This window comes from Lepidochelys olivacea (assembly GCF_965140295.1).
Source record: "Lepidochelys olivacea isolate rLepOli2 genome assembly, chromosome: 8".
Lineage (NCBI taxonomy): Eukaryota > Metazoa > Chordata > Testudines > Cheloniidae > Lepidochelys > Lepidochelys olivacea.
The window spans coordinates 29,484,305-29,504,871 of record NC_140418.1 but is presented as its reverse complement, the minus strand read 5'-3'; the positions used below and the strand labels follow the sequence as shown (position 1 = coordinate 29,504,871).

Genomic DNA, 20,567 nt, shown 5'->3' with positions numbered 1-20,567 from the left:
AGAGAAAACAGAATTTACTTTTTTAGGGCAAAAAGAAACTATTGAAAGCGTTTGAGGGCACACACCTTTAATTGAGGTGAATAGCCAGAAACAATTACATCTACTAGTTAAAAGAAAAGGAGAACTTGTGGCACCTTAGAGACTAACCAATTTATTTGAGCATAAGCTTTCGTGAGCTACAGCTCACTTCATCGGATGCAATCAGTGCCCCTAAATTTGTTAGTCTCTAAGGTGCCACAAGTACTCTTTTTTTTTTTTTTTTTTTTTTTTTTTTGCAAATACAGAGTAACACGGCTGCTACTCTGAAATCTAACAGTTAAGTGGATTGTACAGTATAATTTTTTTGTTTAGAACTACAAGTGTTTGTAAATACATTTGGTTGGTGAGAATTCAGATGGATACTGCTGTGGCTTTTTTAATGTTGCTATTACAGTAGGCTATGTTGATTGATTTCTAGATTTTATGTACATTTTTAAAATCAGTTTATTGTAATAGCTCTTGTTTATGCTAGTCTTCTCTCAGATGCTTACTCTGAGAGATTTGCGTGCTGCCTATAGGAAATTTCATTAGTTAAAAACTCAGTAGCTTATTTTACTGTGTGCCTTTGAAAAACCAACAAATTGCATTAACATACTGTTTATTGGCAAAGATGGAGATTGCCCACTGACCTGGATGGAAGTAGAACTTGGCACTTTGCAGATCAGCTGTCCATGTTCCCATATCAAATGGTATTTGCTGGGATCTGTTCACTGGTAGAACTGAAGAATAGATGGTTTATATCATCAAATACTGATGGTCTTACAGAAGTTCACACTGAGCTGGCCAGCTTGGGGTAGTTTATCTTAGTGGCATAAAGCATTCCTGCTAGATATTTGATATTTAATATTTTTCAGTTATACAGTGTCACATTCCAGTGACCCAGCAGATGCACCAGCATTATCATAAAGTGAGGAAGGAAGACCAAATCTTTTTGCCTCTACGTTTCTGGATGTTAAGATCAGTAGCATAAATTAGCCTGGCAAAATCTTACTCCCTTTCTTGTCCAGGGCAAATAACCATTTTTGTTGGGCTAATAAAAGAGATTTAAGTTTGTTAATTAGCATTATGTGAAAGTTAAGTGAATAAATTTATTTATTCCCATTCCCACCTCCATAGATTAATGTATCTTAGAATCCTAGAATCATAGAATGTTAGGGTTGGAAGAGACCTCAGGAGGTCATCTAGTCCAACCCCCTGCTCAAAGCAGGACCAATCCCCAACTAAATCATCCCAGCCAGGGCTTTGTCAAGCTGGGCCTTAAAAACCTCTAAGGATGAAGAATCCACCACCTCCCTAGGTAACTCATTCCAGTGCTTCACCATGCTCCTAGTGAAAGTGTTTCCTAATGTCCAATCTAAACCTCCCCCACTGCAACTTGAGACCATTGCTTCTTGTTCTGTCATCTGCCACCACTGAGAATAGCCTAGCTCCATCCTCTTTGGAACCTCCCTTCAGGTATTTGAAGGCTGCTGTCAAATCCCCCCACAGCTTCTCATCCATTGTAATCCCCAGGTCCTTTTCTGCAGAACTTCTGCTTAGCCAGTCTGTCCCCAGCCTGTAGCAGTGCATGGGATTCTTCCTTCCTAAGTGCAGGACTCTGCACTTGTCCTTGTTGAACCAAGTCTTGATGACAGTCTTACAAATCAGGGATTGTTTGGCGTATTATTTTAAGCAGGGCAGTGGAAACTGTCTGTTTTGTAGGCAAGGCATTCCAACCTTGAACATTGGTTAGATAGTCTACTGACACATGCTGACCCTAGTATTAAATAAAGGGCAACTGTTGCAATTGACACTTTGTGGTGCTGCTGGAGGCTAGATATCTGATTTGTGATACCTGTTGGGATTTTGATGTACAGCTGGGCAACGCATTGGGATTTGGGTGGATCTAGTCCAATGGACATGTTTTTCACAGAACATGTGCAGATGGGAATTGGCTTCCTAGGAACTGAAGTTTATGGAGAACTGATATGAAATTTTACAGATGCAACACAGAATACAGACCCAGGATGTCAGGAAGGACTAATAAGTTTATCTGCAACCTGGCCCTATATCAGCCCCAGAGTTAACTCAACAGCTTGAAGCACAGCCCACAATGAAACCAAGCAAGAGGCTTCATGAAGGACCTGTTAGCTTCGTAGGCTAATTTGTTGTAGGAACAATGCATTCCGGCATTTGGCATCTGGCTACTGCAGCTGCCAAGCATGTCCCATACATGTTGACTCCAGTTTTGGAGCAGATGCAGGTGGTTGAGAAGGACAATAGATTCAGCATTGCCAGTAACAGAAGGAGGCAGCAGCATCCGACTACTATTGGGGCCATCTGCTTTGCTGTATTTTTTTGTAGGTTTGCCTTTTGCTGTCATAGTAAGATTAGTGTATTATGGAAAAAATCCTTCATGTGTCACATGGGGATCAAGAGAGAACAAAACTCTTTTGAATTGTTTCTATAGCCTCACAAATTGGCGTCCTAGCCTAATCATGTAAAGTTAAAATTAATTCTACACTAATTGTTCTCTCCTTTGTACCTGCTGTGAGTGAGGAGGAGATGTTGCTACGCTTCCTGGTGAGCTGGGAGTGTTGAGCAAATCTTACTTGTCATAGCGATTTCTTATACAATTTAGTGCTGCTGAAATGGAGAGTCCTGGGATAATTGGTATGGAGTTGCTGCAAACAGCAGGAATGTTCATGCCCATCTGTAAGGTTTTGGAACAATTTCAGACTTAAAAACCCTCCCCCTTCAATGTACTTAAACCCTGATCACCATCTAATTCTTGGTTTCAGAGTAGCAGCCGTGTTAGTCTGTATCCACAAAAAGAACAGGAGTACTTGTGGCACCTTAGAGACTAACAAATATATTAGAGCATAAGTTTTCATGGGCTACAGCCCACTTCATCGGCTGCATAGAGTGGAACATATAGTAATAAGATATGTATATACACACAGAGAAGGTGGAAGTTGCCATACAAACTGTAAGAGGCTAATTAATTAAGATAATTAATTATTATCCATCAAAACTGGAAAACTACATTGTAACACAATGAAGGTGAAAGATGTTCATTCACCTTGATAATGGAGGTGTTATAGTTTTCCAATGCAGGAAAGCAGTAGTGAGGGACAACTGTTTTTTAAGAAAAAACAAAAACCCAAAACAATACATTAAGAATGAGTTTTATGTTCAATATATTGCAACAATACTGTCGAGTATAAATTTATATTCTGTAGTTTTAAACAAATATCCTTACCTGTTACTAATACCTTAAATTATTAAAACAAAGTATTTTTAAATTCTCAAGTACTAGTTACCATTCATGCTGCTTGTTTACATGAAGTATTTCATCATTTTAAACTGCGATTAGTCTAGTTTGTTTCATGTGCTGTTTCTGGTTAGTTTCATTTTCTTCCTTTCCTATATTAGCACAGAGCTGCTGTTCTTGGGCAGCAAACACTGCAGAGGGTATGTTTAAATTCAAATCTTCATTGATATTTTAATAAAAACATGAACATTCATATCAATGTGAGCATTTGTTTGGTTTTTGGACCTAATCATCCCTTCTAAATTTTGGTTATGTGATAACCAGCCTACGTAACTCTATATTACAATCCTATATGGAAAATTCGCACAGGTCATGCATTTGTGTTTTGCTTCCCATAAACATTTGGCAGTGACCCTATCACCTTTGGCTCAAGAGAAAACAGCTAACTTTAAAGTGCTGTCTCTAATCTCTGATAAACTAATGGGGCTTGCAGGAAATGGAAACTTTCCAACTGCTTAAATATTTATAAAACCAAACAGTGTATTTAATGTGTGAGGCGGAATTGCCATGTCAGAGTCACTCTGGTATTTCATACCATATGCAGATAATGCCGTATGATCTCCAGGAATCTGCCTTCTGCTCAATCCTGAGAGAGAGGATGTAATTGTAATAGAATTTGGAGTGTCACTCCTGTGCCAGCTTTTCAAAGGATCTCCCATTTCCTGCTTCTATTTAGGAAGGGCTGACTCCTTCCCTACAAGCATCTGAGCAGCTATATTGGCATCAAAAAAGAGTAAGCAGTTAGAATCATCCTGTGTTTACTAGCATATCTATTTTAAAAAGTTGGTCAATAAGTCTATTGATAGATCCTGTTGTAGTATCTGTGTAACTGGGTAGGGGCAAAACCAATTCTAATAATTTAGTGAGGTTGGTAGTTATCGACAGTGGCTAACACACAAAGTTTGTACACCTGTTACAAGAACTGTCCAAATATTTATTAATTCCCATACCATTTTAAGGTAAAATACATATCTTGATTTCATAGTTGGAGAGAACTGAGACTGGGAGTGGCAAAGTGGCTCTGGCACAGAGCAGGTATTAGAAGTCTAGAGTTCATGTCTCTTTCTTCTGCATAAACTACTAGGCTATGTTGCTTCCCTGATCAAAAAATAAAATGGGTGACCATTTCAACAGGCTAAATAACTGTTTGTAAGGAGATGGGCTCTGTAAGGATATCTCGGACTCCAGTTTAGTCCTCACTGAGCTTTGGTGTCTCTTAGCTACACTTTTAAAGCAATATGTTAGTTTACAGAGTAAGAATATTCATGATTTTAGTAGCTCAGTTAAACCAGGATTTATAAGTGCCTTGTTACTTACATCTCTAATACTTTGTGCCCAAGGCTGATACTGTACCGTGGATGCAATACAGTGCCATGCCTTCATGAGTATTGTCCCTTTTTCAGTTGTTAACATTTTGGGGGCATTGGAATACTCTGTATGCATCCACAGAAAACATCAGTTGGGTATTTAATATGTATGCCATTGTTACCACAATAGCCTTTCAGACAGCACGTATCTTAAAATTTCCTTCTGTCAGGCTGAAAACTAGCCTGGCATATCAGGAGCCTAATGTAGGTCAACACAAATCTTTCTTTTGATAAAGTTTATTTCCTCCTCTCAGGTTGATTAGTATCATATTGATACAGTTTGGGGTGGGGGGTGGGGAATGTCCTTAGATCACATCTAAACAGCTGGGACTCTATTTTCCAACTATCTTAATTCCCATTAGAGTTAAGAGGAGCTGCACCTAAATCTTCCCTAGACTTCAATGGCATCCACAGATTTTTTAGAGCATTTTGGCAACCATTTCTAGCAGTGAAATAATAACTGCTAGATCGTTTCAAAAGTTCTAACATTGGAACAGATGTAGAGCAAGAAGTGTATTGATGCTTCCTGTACAGAAGCCTGGTCACAGAGAGGCAGCAGGCCAAGGTTAAGCTATTCAAAGTAAAGAACTTTGTAGTGTCTGTAATGTTTGTGTAAAGTGTTATATTAAAATACCTGAAGGTAGAAGTTCATTTAGCTACAGAATAGAAGTGTCAGCGGTACAACTTTTCTGAAGCTGCCTTAACCTTGTTCTCATCACTGTGGTGAAAAGGTCATTGTGTCTAGGATCATTAGCTGATGGAAAAATTACTAACTGAAACATTTTCTAAGCTGCTATTCCTGGATTAGCTTTTTCTTGATTCAATTCACAGTGGAAATGCAGCTGTAGTTTCAGAAGGAAGTTCTGGGTTACTTTAACCTGGGAAACTATTTAACGTTTATGTGACTATGTAGACTCTTCCCTATTTGCTGGAAAAAAAGATGTGCTTAACTTGAGTAACTAACATGAGTTAAAGTTCTAATGAAGACAAGGCAGGGTGTAGTTTACTTTTTGCAGAGTGAGCAAGTTGAGTTAAAGACTAAGATGAGTTTAGGGTTTCCTTGACCTGCTAATTTGTGTGAAAACTACAAATGGCCTTACCTAACACAAGGTCAAATTCTAGTGAAGACAGCTCGAGTTAAGAACAAAGCTTTTTTCCTAGTAAAGATAATGCCTAAAGATTTCTTCTTCTTTTCTCTTATTGAGAGTATGTCATTTAAGAATGTGTGTGTGTGATTTATCAATCTGTTCCTGATTTTGTTAATAAAGGCTATGCTTTGATAAAATTATGTGCAAATTGAGGGCAATTGGACATGAAATGTGTACTATGAGAGCAGCAGTAATGGTGTATTTAGACTAGGTGAAGTTGGAATAGTGGTAGAAATTTGTGACAAATTTTAAAAATGAAGAGAAGTGCATCAGTCTGTTTAAAACAAATGTCATTTCAACCTACCTCCTTACTTGAAGGTGAAAATGGGTTGCTTGGGTGTGCGTTGCAATAGGATTACCTACATTAATCAAACTGAGCTAATTTGCATTATGTAATAAAACAGTTTCAGAGAGAGAGATATTTAAAATTCACTTAATGAAGAAGGAGCAAAGCAGTAAATTCATGAAAAAAATAGAAATACATAGATGAATTCCTTCACCTTACTGAACTGATAACTTACTGCTGAATATTTCAAGCGAAATCAGGCTATGCATTCCTATGCATAAATGTATAGAATGCTTTTTTTGTTTAGAAAATATATTTTAACAAACCGGTTTGTTCCTTCAGTCTAGTATGCCAGATTCTGAAGCTCTTTCTAAAGATCTGAGGAGAATGTATAGGGACTGTCCATATGTCAGACAAGCCTTGACAGTTTGGTTGGACTCATACCTCAACTAGAAGCCTCCCTAGGAAGGAGAAGAGTGCAGTTCAGGATTCCTCTCCTCCCCAACAAACACCAGTAACTTCCAATATTGGCACAGTTTAGAGGCAGCTGGTATGTGCTCTTCCAACAGCATACTAAACTTGTTTACATTTTTAAGGCATCTGGTGAGTGTTCTGTATTTCTGTAAGGTTATGCTTTGCCTCTGCTTCTGTGGGAATGTTGTAGTGTTGGCCATAATTGCTGTAAAATGAGCAGTTGATTCCTGATATCTATTGTTCTGAAGTAACTGCCTAGCGGAATTGATAGTGGGCCAGGAACAAAATATTAAAAGACCCTACCAACAGGTACTATACTGGGGCAAATTCTTGTTACGAAGAACTAGTAAGTGGTGTCCAGTGTTACTAATGGTGTGCTGGCCTTCCAGTTTAATTAATAAAGTAGTGTTCTGTGCTAGGTGTATGTCCTGCTGTCATGCCTAAGAGTCAGTATGTGTGACTGGCCATTGATATCTTGGACTGGTAGCTGGACATATGTATCATAGATCCTTTTTTGTTCATTCCAACATATAACAGATGTTTCACAGATCTTCACAGGTGGATGACATAGACTTGTACACTGTATAGCAAATATACCCCACTTTCAACATATTTGTGTGTTTGATGCATCTACTCTATGGTGGAATAAATACTGTGTATGTGCGCGTGTGTGTACACATGCCATAAAACAAGTTCTTGTCCTTGAAACGGTAAACTAGCAGAACTCACATACGTAGGATTCCTCAGGAATCCACCTTTGTGGAGTCATACAGAATAAGCTTGCTTATTTAATAAGTCACTCCAATTACTTGATCTCTAAATTTCTTGTTAATCACTGAAAATCAACCTTTTGTTTTGTTACAGAAATTGAAGCCAAAGAAGCCTGTGACTGGCTGAGGGCTACTGGTTTCCCCCAATATGCTCAGTTATTTGAAGGTACAGTATGATCCATACATCTGATTTTAAATCCAACTGGAATCCCTTAAAAAATAAATCTTTCAGAGCTCAGTACCTCTGACCACACTTATACTGTAAGCATAGCCATGTTGTTGTAACCAATTCTTACAAATTTAATCTGATACAGTTTATCAAACCAAACATGTGGCTGAGTTGTGCTGTGCACACGGAAACTATATCTTAAGTCAATGTTTGTGCAGCAATGTAAAGTGCTTTAAAAAAAAAAAAAGATTGGGGGAGAGGGGGAAGGACCAAATATGAGTAATAGGCGCTGGTAGCAGAGATTGCAATTCAGGTTGAATTTCAGTTTCCCTACGTTTTAATAGCTCGAAACTTTTTCAGTCTCCTTCCTTTTTGTCTGAAATTTTCCACGTTTAGTTTTTCACTCCTAGCAATCCCTCAAGCTCTCTCTCCACCCTCCCAAAAATGCTTGAACATAATTGTTTGAACCACTTTTTTAAAGGGGGGGGGAAAATACTCTTCCAATCAGAAATGTCTCAAATAGATTATAAATTCAGTCTCAGCTTGTTCTCATAGTGTTATTGGGCTACAAGGGTTATTCCAAGTTTGGAAAAAGTTATTGTCATTTTGAAGTTATAAACATTTAAAAACAAAGTTTATGTTTGCATGTTAGAAATAGGCTTTTTAATATTTGTTTATTAGTCTAAACTTTTGATTTAGGATAGCTGGGTTGAGGGGACATGAAACCAAATAGCTATAGATCAAGGAATTTACAAACATCACTGGCAACACTTCCTTTCTTTAAAACAAACCAGCAAACAAATCAGTGATTGCAACATTAAGATTGAGAAATCAAATAGTCAAAGCTCAGCTTGGAAGTCATATGCCTTAAAATGTGATGTCTCATGATATCCTTTGTCAGACTGAAATACATAGATATAAACAAGCATTTTGTGTGCAACCTTACATTTTGTGTAGATCCTCAATGTACCATACTGTATAATACTCTCTGAATTAACCTGAGGATGGAATGCAGTGTTCTGACTTCACTTGATATTTAAATGTCAGTAAGATCTAGAAAAGAATCCAAGAAAAACAGTGCCAGTAAAACTAGCATCCTCCTTGATCTGGGAGGGTATATCTCAAAATCTGGGCTGTCAAACCTTTTAGTCATACTTTTAAACTGGAGAACTGCTTTACTCAAGTGTGGCATGTTTTGTTGATCTCATTAAAGTTTAAGCAGAGTGTCTAGGCTGTGTGTAGTGAGCAAGTCCTTCCTATAGGCAAGATTTTTGTAAGAAATTCCAGTTTTATAAACATATGTAGGCAGTATTACCGTCACATAACTTTATCATGACTCTAGTGATTTTGGTGGTTTTTGACAAAGAATTTAGACTATACTTGCCATCACATTTCAGTTTAAGTTAAATAAAACTAAGAACCTTGGTTTTGATGCAACCTAATAGCCTAGTCTTGTAAACACTGGGGCCCTAGTCCAGCAAACACTTACGCATGTGAGCAGACCTGTCCCTTGGGTACGTTGAATCGGGGCGACTGCCCAGGCCCCACGCTTTGGGGGCCCCCACCCTTTGATAAAATCGTGAGGAGGTGAGCTGGGCAGGCGAGTGGAGTGAGGAGGCGGGTGGAGGGGCAAGAAGGAGCTGCCATACCAGAACCTCCCCCTCTCCCCAGCGCCTCCTGCCCGCTGGCGGGCCCCCCAATCAGTGCCTCCCCTTCCCTCTCAGTGCCTACCACGTGCCGTGGATCAGAAGTTTCGTGGCATCAGGAGGTTCGGGGGGGGTGGGAGGGGAGAAGAGTGAGTGCGGTGGGGGGTGGTGGAAAGAAGCAGGGTGGGGGCTTGGGAAGGGGTGGAGTGGGGGCAGAGCCTGGGGGGAGCACCCGCTCCCGGCAGATTGGAAACTCGGCGCCTATGTCTCGCGTACCACCCCCCACCCCCACCCCACTCCCTGGATAGCTCTGCATGTGAGTAATCCCACTGAGGGCGTGTGCGTAAAATTACTCGTATGTAATTACTTGGAGATTGGGCCCTTAGTTATTTGCATGTCAATTGCATGTGTGTATATTTATATTTAGTTTTATCTAGCTTAAACTGAAATGTGATGGCAAGTACTGTTTAACTTCTTTGCAGATGTTCATATTATGATCTTTGTGAAGAGACTATAAGTAGGGTTGGCAGAATTTGATTTTTTTTTTTCATTTTTTAAAAAATAATTTCAACAGATATCAGTGTTTATAAGCTTTTTTTTCAAGTTTTTTTTTTTTTAATTTTCACAGTTGCGGGAAATCATTGGGGGAGGTCATTCAGTGGAAGGGTCAGACAATTATTTAATGACTGTTGAAATTAATGAGTTGTTGAGAAGAAAAAAGTTAAAGCTTATAACCATTAAAACACAAATTGTCTACATACTTCACATATCAAAATATGCCAAGTAAATAGCCTTAAATCAAAGCCTTAAGTTCTCAAGTAGCATTTTTCTTTCTTTGCCTAACCTGTAAATCTTGTTTAATATTGATGGATATATTTTTTCATTGTTTTCTGTGTGTGTGATGAAATTGATGTTTAACAATCTTTACTGATAAAAATCTAAACCCTCCAAGCTTAATTATAAATATTTTATATTCACAGACATGCAGTTTCCTATCGACATCAAAACTGTGAGGAAAGATCATGAATTTTTAGATCGAGATGCTATTGATTCTCTGTACAGGTAAATATTATTAGTTTGAGTTTTCCCCCAGCCCAGCACACATGAAAATTATGCTTATAGTGTTTAGCATTTAACATACTCTTTTTGAGGGTATATTTTTTGTTTTGTTTAACAAATGACTTGTCTGACATCCCAATTCAAGAAAGCTCTTAAGCATATGCTTAAGTCCCATTGAAACCAATGGCCTTACATACTTAAAAGTGAGGTAGGTGCTTCAGTGCTTGCGTGAATGAGTTTCTCTATAGCAAAACTATTTTCTCTGTGTACAGAGTGAGATGGAATACTATTCTGGCTCTCCTTAATCCATTCACCATCAGAATCACATTAGAATAATGGCACCTTTTTTTTTAATTTACTGGAACTACATCTCAACATTTCACGTTGATGTCAAAGCGATTACTCATGTGCTTAAGTGCTTTGCTGGTTTGGGGCCTTATTGATCCTGCAGTACCACCGAAATGATTTAAAAAAAAAAAAACCCTACGAAAGTCCTAATGATCTACCTTAGTCCCACTGGTTTATTTCTTATGTTTTAAGACATTAATATGACCAAGACTTTTTTCTTTGCCAAAGTCTTACATTGATGTAGCATCCTTCACAATCACCAAAGCTTTCTTAAGCTTTTATTAATGAAATAACATTCTGATTGGTTATAGTCCTCTCTTCGGACTCGGCAAGGGGAGAACTCTAGCTGTAGACAACATCATGTAACTGCAGAACTGGGTTGGTGGTTTGGGGGCATTTCAGGAACCCACAGCAGAAAGTCAGTTATTACTGGCAGAAGTTCAGACTGTGTTTTTAAGAGTTCAAGGGCAGTTATAAGAATGTCTGTCTGCTTTTATTTAAGAAAATAATTTGGCTTAAAATCTTCAGTCCTTTTTTTTCCTTTCCCCTAGACGGTTAAATACACTGAACAAGTGTGCAGCAATGAAAGTGGAAATAAGTCGTCAGAGAAAACGGGTATGTCTTTAAATTTTGGTTGTCATTTTGGTTAAAAATAAAAAAATTACTCGATGGTATTTAAAACAAACCATGTAAAGTGGCAGGCATGTTTTGAAGAAGATCCATTAAGGATTAGCAATTGTTTATCTTTCTGTTGTCTTAATTTGAGTTGTCAATGAGCAAACCTGTCCTGCAAAACACATTCATTTTCAATTGAAAAAAATTAAAGGTAGGAATCTAATTAAAAATTTTATCAGTTTTCATTTTGTAACTTAGCCAAATAGAGCATTTTTAAAAAATAGCATAACGTGGTACATATGTCATTGCCTGGTAAGATGAAAGCTTTTACTCAGAGATTTTTAATGCTTTTGAGTTGACAAATGGACTGCACAGATGCCTTGACACAACATGTGCTTAAGTGCTGCCCTGATTAGGGAGACTCTTCTGAATCAGGGCCTGAAAATGTATGCTCAGAGGAGGGCTCTGTGCAAGCTTCCTAGCCACTGTATCTCAACTGATCTATAGGTGAGGTTTTGCAGTGTTGTTGTAGTTGTATTGGTCCCAGGATATTAGAGAGACAAGGTCGGTGAGAACAACAGGCTATTGAGCTTACACAAAGCTCTTATTCAGGCCTGAACTTCCTCTTCTGGACTTCAAACAATCCCCTAACCTCTCCAAACTCATCATCAGAAGCAAGCTCCCCCTAGACCAGGACACACCAACTCAAAGTGGCAACGGACCCTGCCAGAACAACAGATGCAAAACCTGTCGAAATATCTCCATCGCTATGATGATCAACACCGCACAGAACACACCTTTCAAGATCCATGAGTCTTAAAACAACATGGTGGTGTACATAGGCGCCGACTTCTCCTGGCGCCGGAGGGTGCTTGACCCCTCTCTGCCCCTGGCCCCGCTATGACTCCACCCCTGCTCTGCCCCCATTCCAACCCCTTCCCCAAAGTCTCCGCCCCTCCCTGCCCCTATTCCAACCCCTTCCCCAAATCCCTGCCTCTTCCCTGCCTCCTCCCCTGAGCGCACCGCGTTCCCGCTCCTCCTCCCTCCCTCATGGAGCTTGTTATGCTGCGAAACAGCTGTTTTGCAATGGCAAGTGCTGGGAGGTAGGTGGAGAAGCGGGGACGCGGTGTGCTCAGGGGAGGAGGCGGCGTAGGCGAGGGGTGGGGGGACAGGGAGGGGAGCTTGGTTGCCGGTGGGTGCACCCACCAATTTTTCCCCAGGGGTGCTCCAGCCCTGGAGCACCCACGGTGTCGGCACCAATGGTGGTGTACCTCATCCAGTACACTAAATGGCCCAATAACGACTATGTGGGTGAAATGAGACAATCACTATGCTCTTGAATTAATTCACACAGAAACATGATAAAAGACACAAACACCAGATCACCTGTGAGTGAATACTTTTCACAAAGCGATCACTTTGTCTGAACTCTGTCCTCATTCTCAAAGAAAATCTGCATAACATTTTCGAAAGATGAGCCTGGGAGCTTAAATTCATAACTCAGCTAGACACTAAAAATCATGGACTTAAATAGAGACACTGGATTTGTGGCTTATTACAAGAGTCTGTAACCTTCTAAACTACCTAGGCCCCCTTCTCGGTGACTGGAGAGGTGTTAATGAGTCATTTCACCTTAAGTGGTCCCTTGAAATGTGTTGACTACTTATGCTAAATAATCTGTTCCACCTTGTATTTAGCTGTGACACTGAATGCATTTCCCAGACCTGAAGAAGAGCTCTGTGTAAGGCTATGTCTACACTACACAGCTTTTAGCGACATGGCTGTGTCGCCACAACCGTGCCGCTAAAAGTCATGCAGTGTAGATGCTGTTTCTTGGCTCTCATGCTGACAAAAAAACTTCTACCCCCAACGAGCAGCATTTGTGTTGTAAGCAGGAGAGCCGAGAAACAGCATTTTAGCGGCAGGAGAGCGCTCCTGCCTACAACGCGCTGTTCACGCTGGCGCTTGTTGTGGCAAACCTTTTGTCTTTTGGAGGTAAAGGAGTTTAAACACCTCTGAAAGACCAAAAGTGTAGGCACAGCCTAAGCTGAAAAGCTTGCATCTCTCACCAGTAGAAGTTGGTCCAATAAATGATATTTCCTAACCCACCTTCTTATCTCTTCAAGTGAGAGGGTAGTTCATTCTCCATGGGCTTGTCCACGCTAGGGACAGCCTAGGTTTCCCTTGACTAGCTGACATGGGTTAAAACGACAGTTTTGCCGTTCTGCACTAGGATTTTAAAGAGCTAACTATCATGTTGTTTTAAAAAACTCATACCATTTTCCATAGCACGGAAAAGGAAAATTTTCCTTTGAGACTGCCAATGTGGGTGCCTTTTATGAGAATGGGATTTTGATTATGGAAGGTTTTGCTTCTCTTATGCTATTAGGTGAAAAGTGAAAAGTTCCTTATATCGCTGTCAGTCACTTGAACCCATGCACACTTGTTTTGTTGCACTCTGTGTGCTCTTCCTTTGATCTGGATACATTTTTAACTTGTTTGTTGGCTACTGACACTGTCTTTTGTTTTCAGACAAATGAGTGGCTGGAGAGAATTAAAGACTGGGCACTGCGGATTTATTTTTCCAAAGCACTTAAGAGCACAAAGCCCCTGGACAGTCAATGGGACTAGTGTGCCTAAGTCATTTACCTATAGGGTTGCCAACTTCCTACTCGCACAAAACTGAACACCCTTGCCTCGCCCCCTGGCTCTTCTCCGAGGCCTCACCCCCTGCTCACTCCATCCCCCCTTCCCTCTGTTGCTCACTCTCCTCACCTTCATGCACTTGCTAATTTTCACTGGGCTGGCTCAAGGGACGGGGGGTGAGGGCTCCAGCTGGGGGTGTGGGCACTGGGGTGGGGTCAGAAATGAGGAGTTCAGAATGTGGTAGGAGGCTCCAGGGTGAGGCAGTTGGTTGGGATGCGGGAAAGGGTGACGGCTCCGGCTGGGGGTGGGGCCAGGGATGAGGCAGGGGGTTGGGATGCAGAAAGGTGCTCCGGGCTGGGGCCAAGAGGGTGGGAGGGGGATCAGGGCTGGGGTAGGGGGTCTGGGTGCAGGCTCTGGGCAGTGCTTACCTCAAGCAGCTCCTGGAAGCAGTGACATGTCTCCCCCCCCCCCCACCCCGCCTCCGGCTTCTATGTGGAGGTGTGGCCAGGCAGTTCTGCGCACTGCCCCGTCCGCAAGCACTGCCCCCACAGCTTCCATTGGCTGTGGTTCCCGGCCAATGGGAGCTGCAGGGATGGCGCTCAGGGTGGGGACAGTGTGCGGAGCCCCCTGGCTGCCCCTATGCATAGGAGCCGGAAGGGGGACATGCCGGCCGCTTCCCAGGAGCTGCACGGTGCGAAGGCTAGCAGGGAGCCTGACAGCCCTGCTGCGCGGCACCGCCAACCAGACAGTCAACGGCCTGGTCAGCGGTGCTGAGTGGAGCTGCCAGGATCCCTTTTCAACAGGGTGTTCTGGTCGAAAACCAGTCACCCTACTTCCAGAAATCCCACCCTGTGCCTCCCTGAAAGTATTCAATATCTCTTTTAGAGCTGGTTGGAACACTTTGGACTAAATGAAATTTCATCAAAATATGCTATTTTGTTGAAGCCAATATATTTTGTGGAAACAAATCTCTTTTGAGAAAGTTTTTGGGGATAGGAGAGACAGCCAGACTTTCTCTCTCACTCTAGCCTGGTGGCTATGGTGCTGGCCTGGGATATGAGAGATCCACGTTTGAGTCCCTTCTCTGTCTGATTCAGGGACTTGAACCTGGGTCTCCTGCATCCTAAGCCTGTGCTCTAACCACCACATTGGAGACAGACAGACACACACAACCCTTCCCTTCATGCACCTGCCCACCCAGCCACCCCCTTCCCTAATAGAAAAGTTCAGGTTTTGATCTGAAAAAACAGACAATTCAACACAATTTCACTTTCATTAAAATGTTCCAGGGATTTTGGCTTTGTTCCGATGTTGAAAGAAACTAGATTTTGAAACCAAACTTTGAAAGTTGCCATGAAACAGAATTGTCATTATCCAGTCAGTTCTGTTCTCTTTTAACAAAGCTACCAGCATGCTTAAGTGTTCTCTCCCCAAACCCTCTCAATTAGCAAAACAATGCTCATCCTGAAGTGCTTTAGGCTGAATGTTGTTACAATGTAGAAATCTAAATTTAAAAGTACTGCAGTGACTCAAATAAGCATAAAAAGTTAAACCTCCTTTTTCATTGCATCTTAGATATTTTAAAACTTGCTGGACTTTACCCCTTGAACTGTACTTTCTTTACTTTAAGAGTGATGAATCCGAAGAGGATGAACCTTGTGCAATAAGTAACAAATGGGCTTATGAGAGGTGCAGTCAGAGATGGTCTCGCCTGGAGAGCATAGAAGGTTTCCCTGAAAAAGGGTCAAGTGCATCAGTCCCAGACAGTCCAAGACTTAAGAGCACTGGTAGTGAGGAGATATCCTTTTCAGACCAAGGAGAGAAGCATGATGTGTCTTCAATTCACAGTACTAGCAGTGGGGACAGTGACATTATCAGCTTCCCTAAGACTTTTGAGGATGTTGAGACCAGCACTAGTTCCTCAAGGTGTTCCTCAAGTAAACTGGCCTCTCCTGACTCTACTTTCAGTTGTTCTCCTTCCCCTAGTGAGTTCTTAAACATCATCAGCGAGGAGAAGCTTTTGGATAAACCATCACAAAAAAAGAAGAGCTTTCTAAAGAAAATGGAGAAACTGCGCATAAGGAGTTCCAGTGTAAAGAGAGCTGCTCAGTCAAAGGCCAAACCCATTATTGGTGAACCTGTTCTTCAGGAGGGACTGAATGAAGAGAAGCTGAAAAACCTTAATTGTGTAGATATTAGTGACCTATCTGACAGCCAGATGAAAAAAAATTCTTCCTATTCTCCCCACACTTGCAGCAGCAGCAGCCAGTCTGAAACCAGCAGCACAGTGAGCACTCCGAGTCCTGTTATCAAAGTCAGGAGTTATGCTAAACGGGGAGGCGTGTATGCGGAGGACTCCGACTCCAGCAAGCTCTCTCTGTGGAATGATGTATCTGAGCAAAACTTCAAAAATGAAATCAATTTGCATGCAAACCAAATGTTTCATGTACCACAAGGCCATAAGCCTGGGACTTTCCCCAAAGCACTTACAAACAGTTTCTTATCTCCAACAGACAACACTTCTGTGAACTGGAGAACTGGAAGCTTTCATGGATGCAGACGGAACAGAATTAGAACTAGTTCTAAGGAGTCTGAGACCCCTCTGAGTCCTCTGTCGTTTATAGATAACAGGCTGAGTATCTATGACAATGTGCCCAGCATTCCTATTCATCTTAATAAGATGGAGATGCCGGAAGTTAGTGACGACGATGTTTTTTCAGAACTAGACAATGTTATGGAACATGTCAATGGGCTCAGAAAGTTAGTCAATCAGTGGACTGAGAAGTTCTCAGATGATGGAGACTCTGATTTTGCGAACGACTCAACTTCTCCGTGTCCATCTTCCCCGAAAGAAATCCACCTTGAGATAAAAAAGCATTCAGAAGAGAAACTGGCAGATCTACCAGCTGCTGATGGAAAACAGAACTTCAAGCATGGCAATGAGCTTGATTCTCCAGAACTGGCATACATAACAGATTCAGAGATGGGATCATCATTATCACATTCCAACAGGTCAGCTTCATTTTTCTTTATAACCTTCCCCTCCTCCTCCTACCCTACCTCCAAGAACTTCCCCTCAGTCCAAAACACAATCACCTTCTCAAAACAATGAGAAATGTAAATCCATTTCAACTAGACAAAAACCGGAACCAACTAGATCCAAGCATTAGGTGCTGTGGTATCACAGTGATGGTCACATAAACACTGAGAGAGATCCAGATCCAAACTTTGTGGCTCATTCCTCTCTCTCATTTGAACTGGTCACATTGGTGCAGTACCTCATAGCCTAGACCTTTTATGTAAAATGCAACCAAAATCTGCTTGGAAAAGGTCACTTTTGAAGTGATTGATTGATAGGACAAAATGTTCCATAGGTGTTCCATTGCTTTAGGCAGAGACTTGACATGAGCAATAAGAACATTCCTTTAACCTAAATAATGTTTACTCCTTAGACATGAGAGGCGACAGTGGTCTACAGAGGAGACTGTAAACTTGGAAAGCCTTTCTGTACAAATAGATAACCAGTCAGCAGCCCACCTAAACCGAATACAGAAACTTGCTTTGTTGAAACTCACTGCTTTAATGGACAAATACTCTCCTTCCAGTAAACAGGGCTGGAACTGGTAAGTTGTTGTGTTAACATATTCTACTTCAGGAAAGATGACAGTTGGCAAAAGCAGGTGGATACCTTACCCTGCTCTGAACTGAGTATGCACATCTGGAGTGAAATCCTGATCCCACTCTCTCAATGGGAGTTTTGCTACTGATTTGAGTGGGGCCAGGATTTCACCCGGACTGTCACCCTTTCCTGCAGTTTGGCATTATTGATAACTTAAATAACAGTCCAAGCTTTCTTCCAAAGGTTGCCCGTTCATAGGGCTTTTCTCTGAAACAACTTCTCTGAGACAAAGGGAATTAGGGTCTAGGACAGAGACCCACTCCAACCCCTTCTTTCCTGGTTGTAGCTTAAATAAATAAATAAAAATTCACCTGCCATTGTGATCGGCAATAACAATTCTGCGTCTTTATGTAGGGTTCTAACTCCTGAATGTAGGGACACAACAGAGGAACCTGCCTCTCTCTCATAAGGATGGGAGTGTATTCTGCAAGAGTTTCAGCTTGAAATGAGGATTTCTTTATGGGAGCTGCACCCTGCTAATTTAAGGGACTTCTGACACACAGCCTAGGCTGTCGCTGTATTTTTAAGTGTTGATTTCTTTGTGCTGCCATGAGTGTAATAAGGCTGCAGCATTTGGGGAAGGAACAGAGGTGGCACACACCTTCCTAAATGTGCACAGCATAAAGAGAGGGCTTTTTGGAGGGGGGAGGGGAGATTCCCAGTGCCCCCTGCTCTAAACTGCCTGAATGGAAGGGCAGCTAATGGTTCGAATGTATTTATTTTTGTTTTCAGGACTGTTCCAAAGTTCATTAGAAAAATCAAAGCCCCTGACTATAAGGATAAAAATGTATTTGGGGTCCCATTACTGCTAAATGTTCAGCGAACAAGCTATCCGCTTCCAAAGAGCATTATCCAGGCCATGGAGTACTTAAGAAGCCACTTTCTTGACCAGGTATATATATAAAACAAACCTAAGTATGACTTGAGTGACCCTTCATTCCATGGATGTTTTTAACTTGGAGCCCGTAGAGAGCTGACCGCCAGTTTCTTTTGCTTTGTCAACCCTTTCAAGGACATTCTTTCCTCTCAAAGGCTTCTAACGGTGGTGTCTGAACAGGCGTGAGTGGGCACCCTGCATGGAATAGCGATATTGTTCTCCTTTTGTGGATACCTTATTTCCACCCCAGTATAAATTTATCTGTCGTTCTTTGTCTATAGCACCTGCAGCTGTTCCGTTCACTTGGCAAATGTGGGTAAACTGCCTTCTTTTAATGGTACTTTAGTGGTAAAAAGCAAAATCTAACACCTGTAGCACCCTTTGTCTCTGCTCTGTACAGTCTGAAAGCATTGCAACATCTGAATTCTCATTTTACATCTCTAAGAATTGGGCTGTATCTTTTCATGGCATATAATAGGGCTGTGATTACATTTATCCGCTGCTCTGAAGATATTTGCAGATTAGTGCCCACAATTATGAGCCACATGCTATATGCTGCGATACCTCTGTAATACGGATAGGGAAAGTTTGTAAAGTTAGAAGTTTTCCATCTCTCTCCAACTGTTTGGATCACAAATCTAGTTAGGGTTCATTAATCTTTTTCTCGTATAACTTAAACCCATGGAGGGTTGTGGGTTTTTTATTTTCGTTTTTTTAAAAAAAGATTCAGTTCACTTAGAAAACTCATTTTACATGAGTCCTGGATTTGGGATAAAGACTGTCTTCATTGAAAACTAAACTGGCTGAAGTGGGGAGCTGCTTTGTATGTCATTGTGTGCATATTAAAGGAAGATCTGTCAATACAGTGTTTAATTTGCAGATTTGTGTAGACATGTATAACCAAATATTATGCAAATGAAAAAATGATCTAAATACATATTATGGTGTTAGTGTACAAATTTATATCTTGCAGTTAAAAATGGAATATATATTCCGTGACAATGTCAAAACATGTCATTTCAATAGTGTCACTTTGGTTAATTTGGCTTTGACTTTATATTATGTTAAAACATTAACTTTACTATATATTAAAATATATAACACTAAATACTTTAATATTATAAAAGTTGAAACAAAATTAATTGAAATGATGATATTGAAATGACATGTTTTGACATTATCCAAATTGAATTTTTCAGAATTTTTTGTCTCATGGAAAATTAAAAAATTTCCAATTTTCATTCCAAACTGAAATTAACTTATTTGAAATATTGGAATTTTCCACAAAATGGAAATTCTGGTTTTCATCCAACTCTAAATAATAGGTATGTGAAACTTTATGCAGTTGGATATCCAGTTCAGTGCTTAATGCAGTTACCTAGGTATTAATTTAAATTCATACTTCTGTATAAACCCTTTTCTCTTTGATACACAACACCCAAAGTGCACTCGCAACTTGCAGACCTAGTGTTAACATCTTATCCTGTTGATATAAACTGAGAGAGCCAATACAAATTGATTTAAAAGGGAAAAAAAAAATCCTACATGAAAAGTCTTCAGTGAGGACTCTCACTCTTGGGTTAACTGATGCACCAAGAGTTCCAGTGTGGTTCAGCTGGAGAATAGGGAATTTCCAAGCTGTTTCTAAAGAGATCAGAGTGCATTGGTAGTAGCTGACTTTTCAAAGCAATGCCGGGGATATATTTTAATGTACCTGTGAGCAACATCATGTCCCATGTACAGTGTGTGCATGTACAGCCATCATAAGTACTTCAGTGTCCGAGTTAAGGAGAAAAATTGCTTATTCTGACTTAGGTTATGTCTGTCTGTTCTCTTAATAGGTTGGCCTGTTCAGAAAATCAGGCGTTAAATCTAGGATCCTTTCTTTAAGGGAAATGAATGAAAATGACCCAAACAATGTAACTTATGAAGGGCAGTCGGCGTTTGATGTGGCAGATATGGTAAAGCAGTATTTCCGAGATCTTCCTGAGCCTATATTCACTAGCAAGCTTTGTGAATCCTTCCTCCACATCTATCAGTGTATGTAATTTTTTAAATTTTCTGAGTTTCTTGGACATTTAGGCCAAAAGTCATGTCTGATTTTGTGTGCTCCATATTTTGAGAATCCAAC

General features: G+C 40.7%; 1 protein-coding gene across 2 annotated transcripts in view; it reads left to right on the top strand.

Moving 5' to 3' along the window:
• Nucleotides 1–20,567, top strand: part of LOC311525128 (rho GTPase-activating protein 7-like) — a 148,827-nt gene that overhangs the window by 113,418 nt on the left and 14,842 nt on the right. For both annotated transcript variants that reach the window (XM_084636937.1, XM_084636938.1), the window contains exons 2-8: nt 7,492–7,563; nt 10,193–10,274; nt 11,171–11,234; nt 15,511–16,892; nt 17,333–17,503; nt 18,292–18,451; nt 20,278–20,476. In XM_084636937.1, coding sequence (XP_084493063.1) covers nt 7,492–7,563; nt 10,193–10,274; nt 11,171–11,234; nt 15,511–16,892; nt 17,333–17,503; nt 18,292–18,451; nt 20,278–20,476 — 2,130 coding nt within the window. The remainder of the gene's footprint in view (nt 1–7,491; nt 7,564–10,192; nt 10,275–11,170; nt 11,235–15,510; nt 16,893–17,332; nt 17,504–18,291; nt 18,452–20,277; nt 20,477–20,567) is intronic.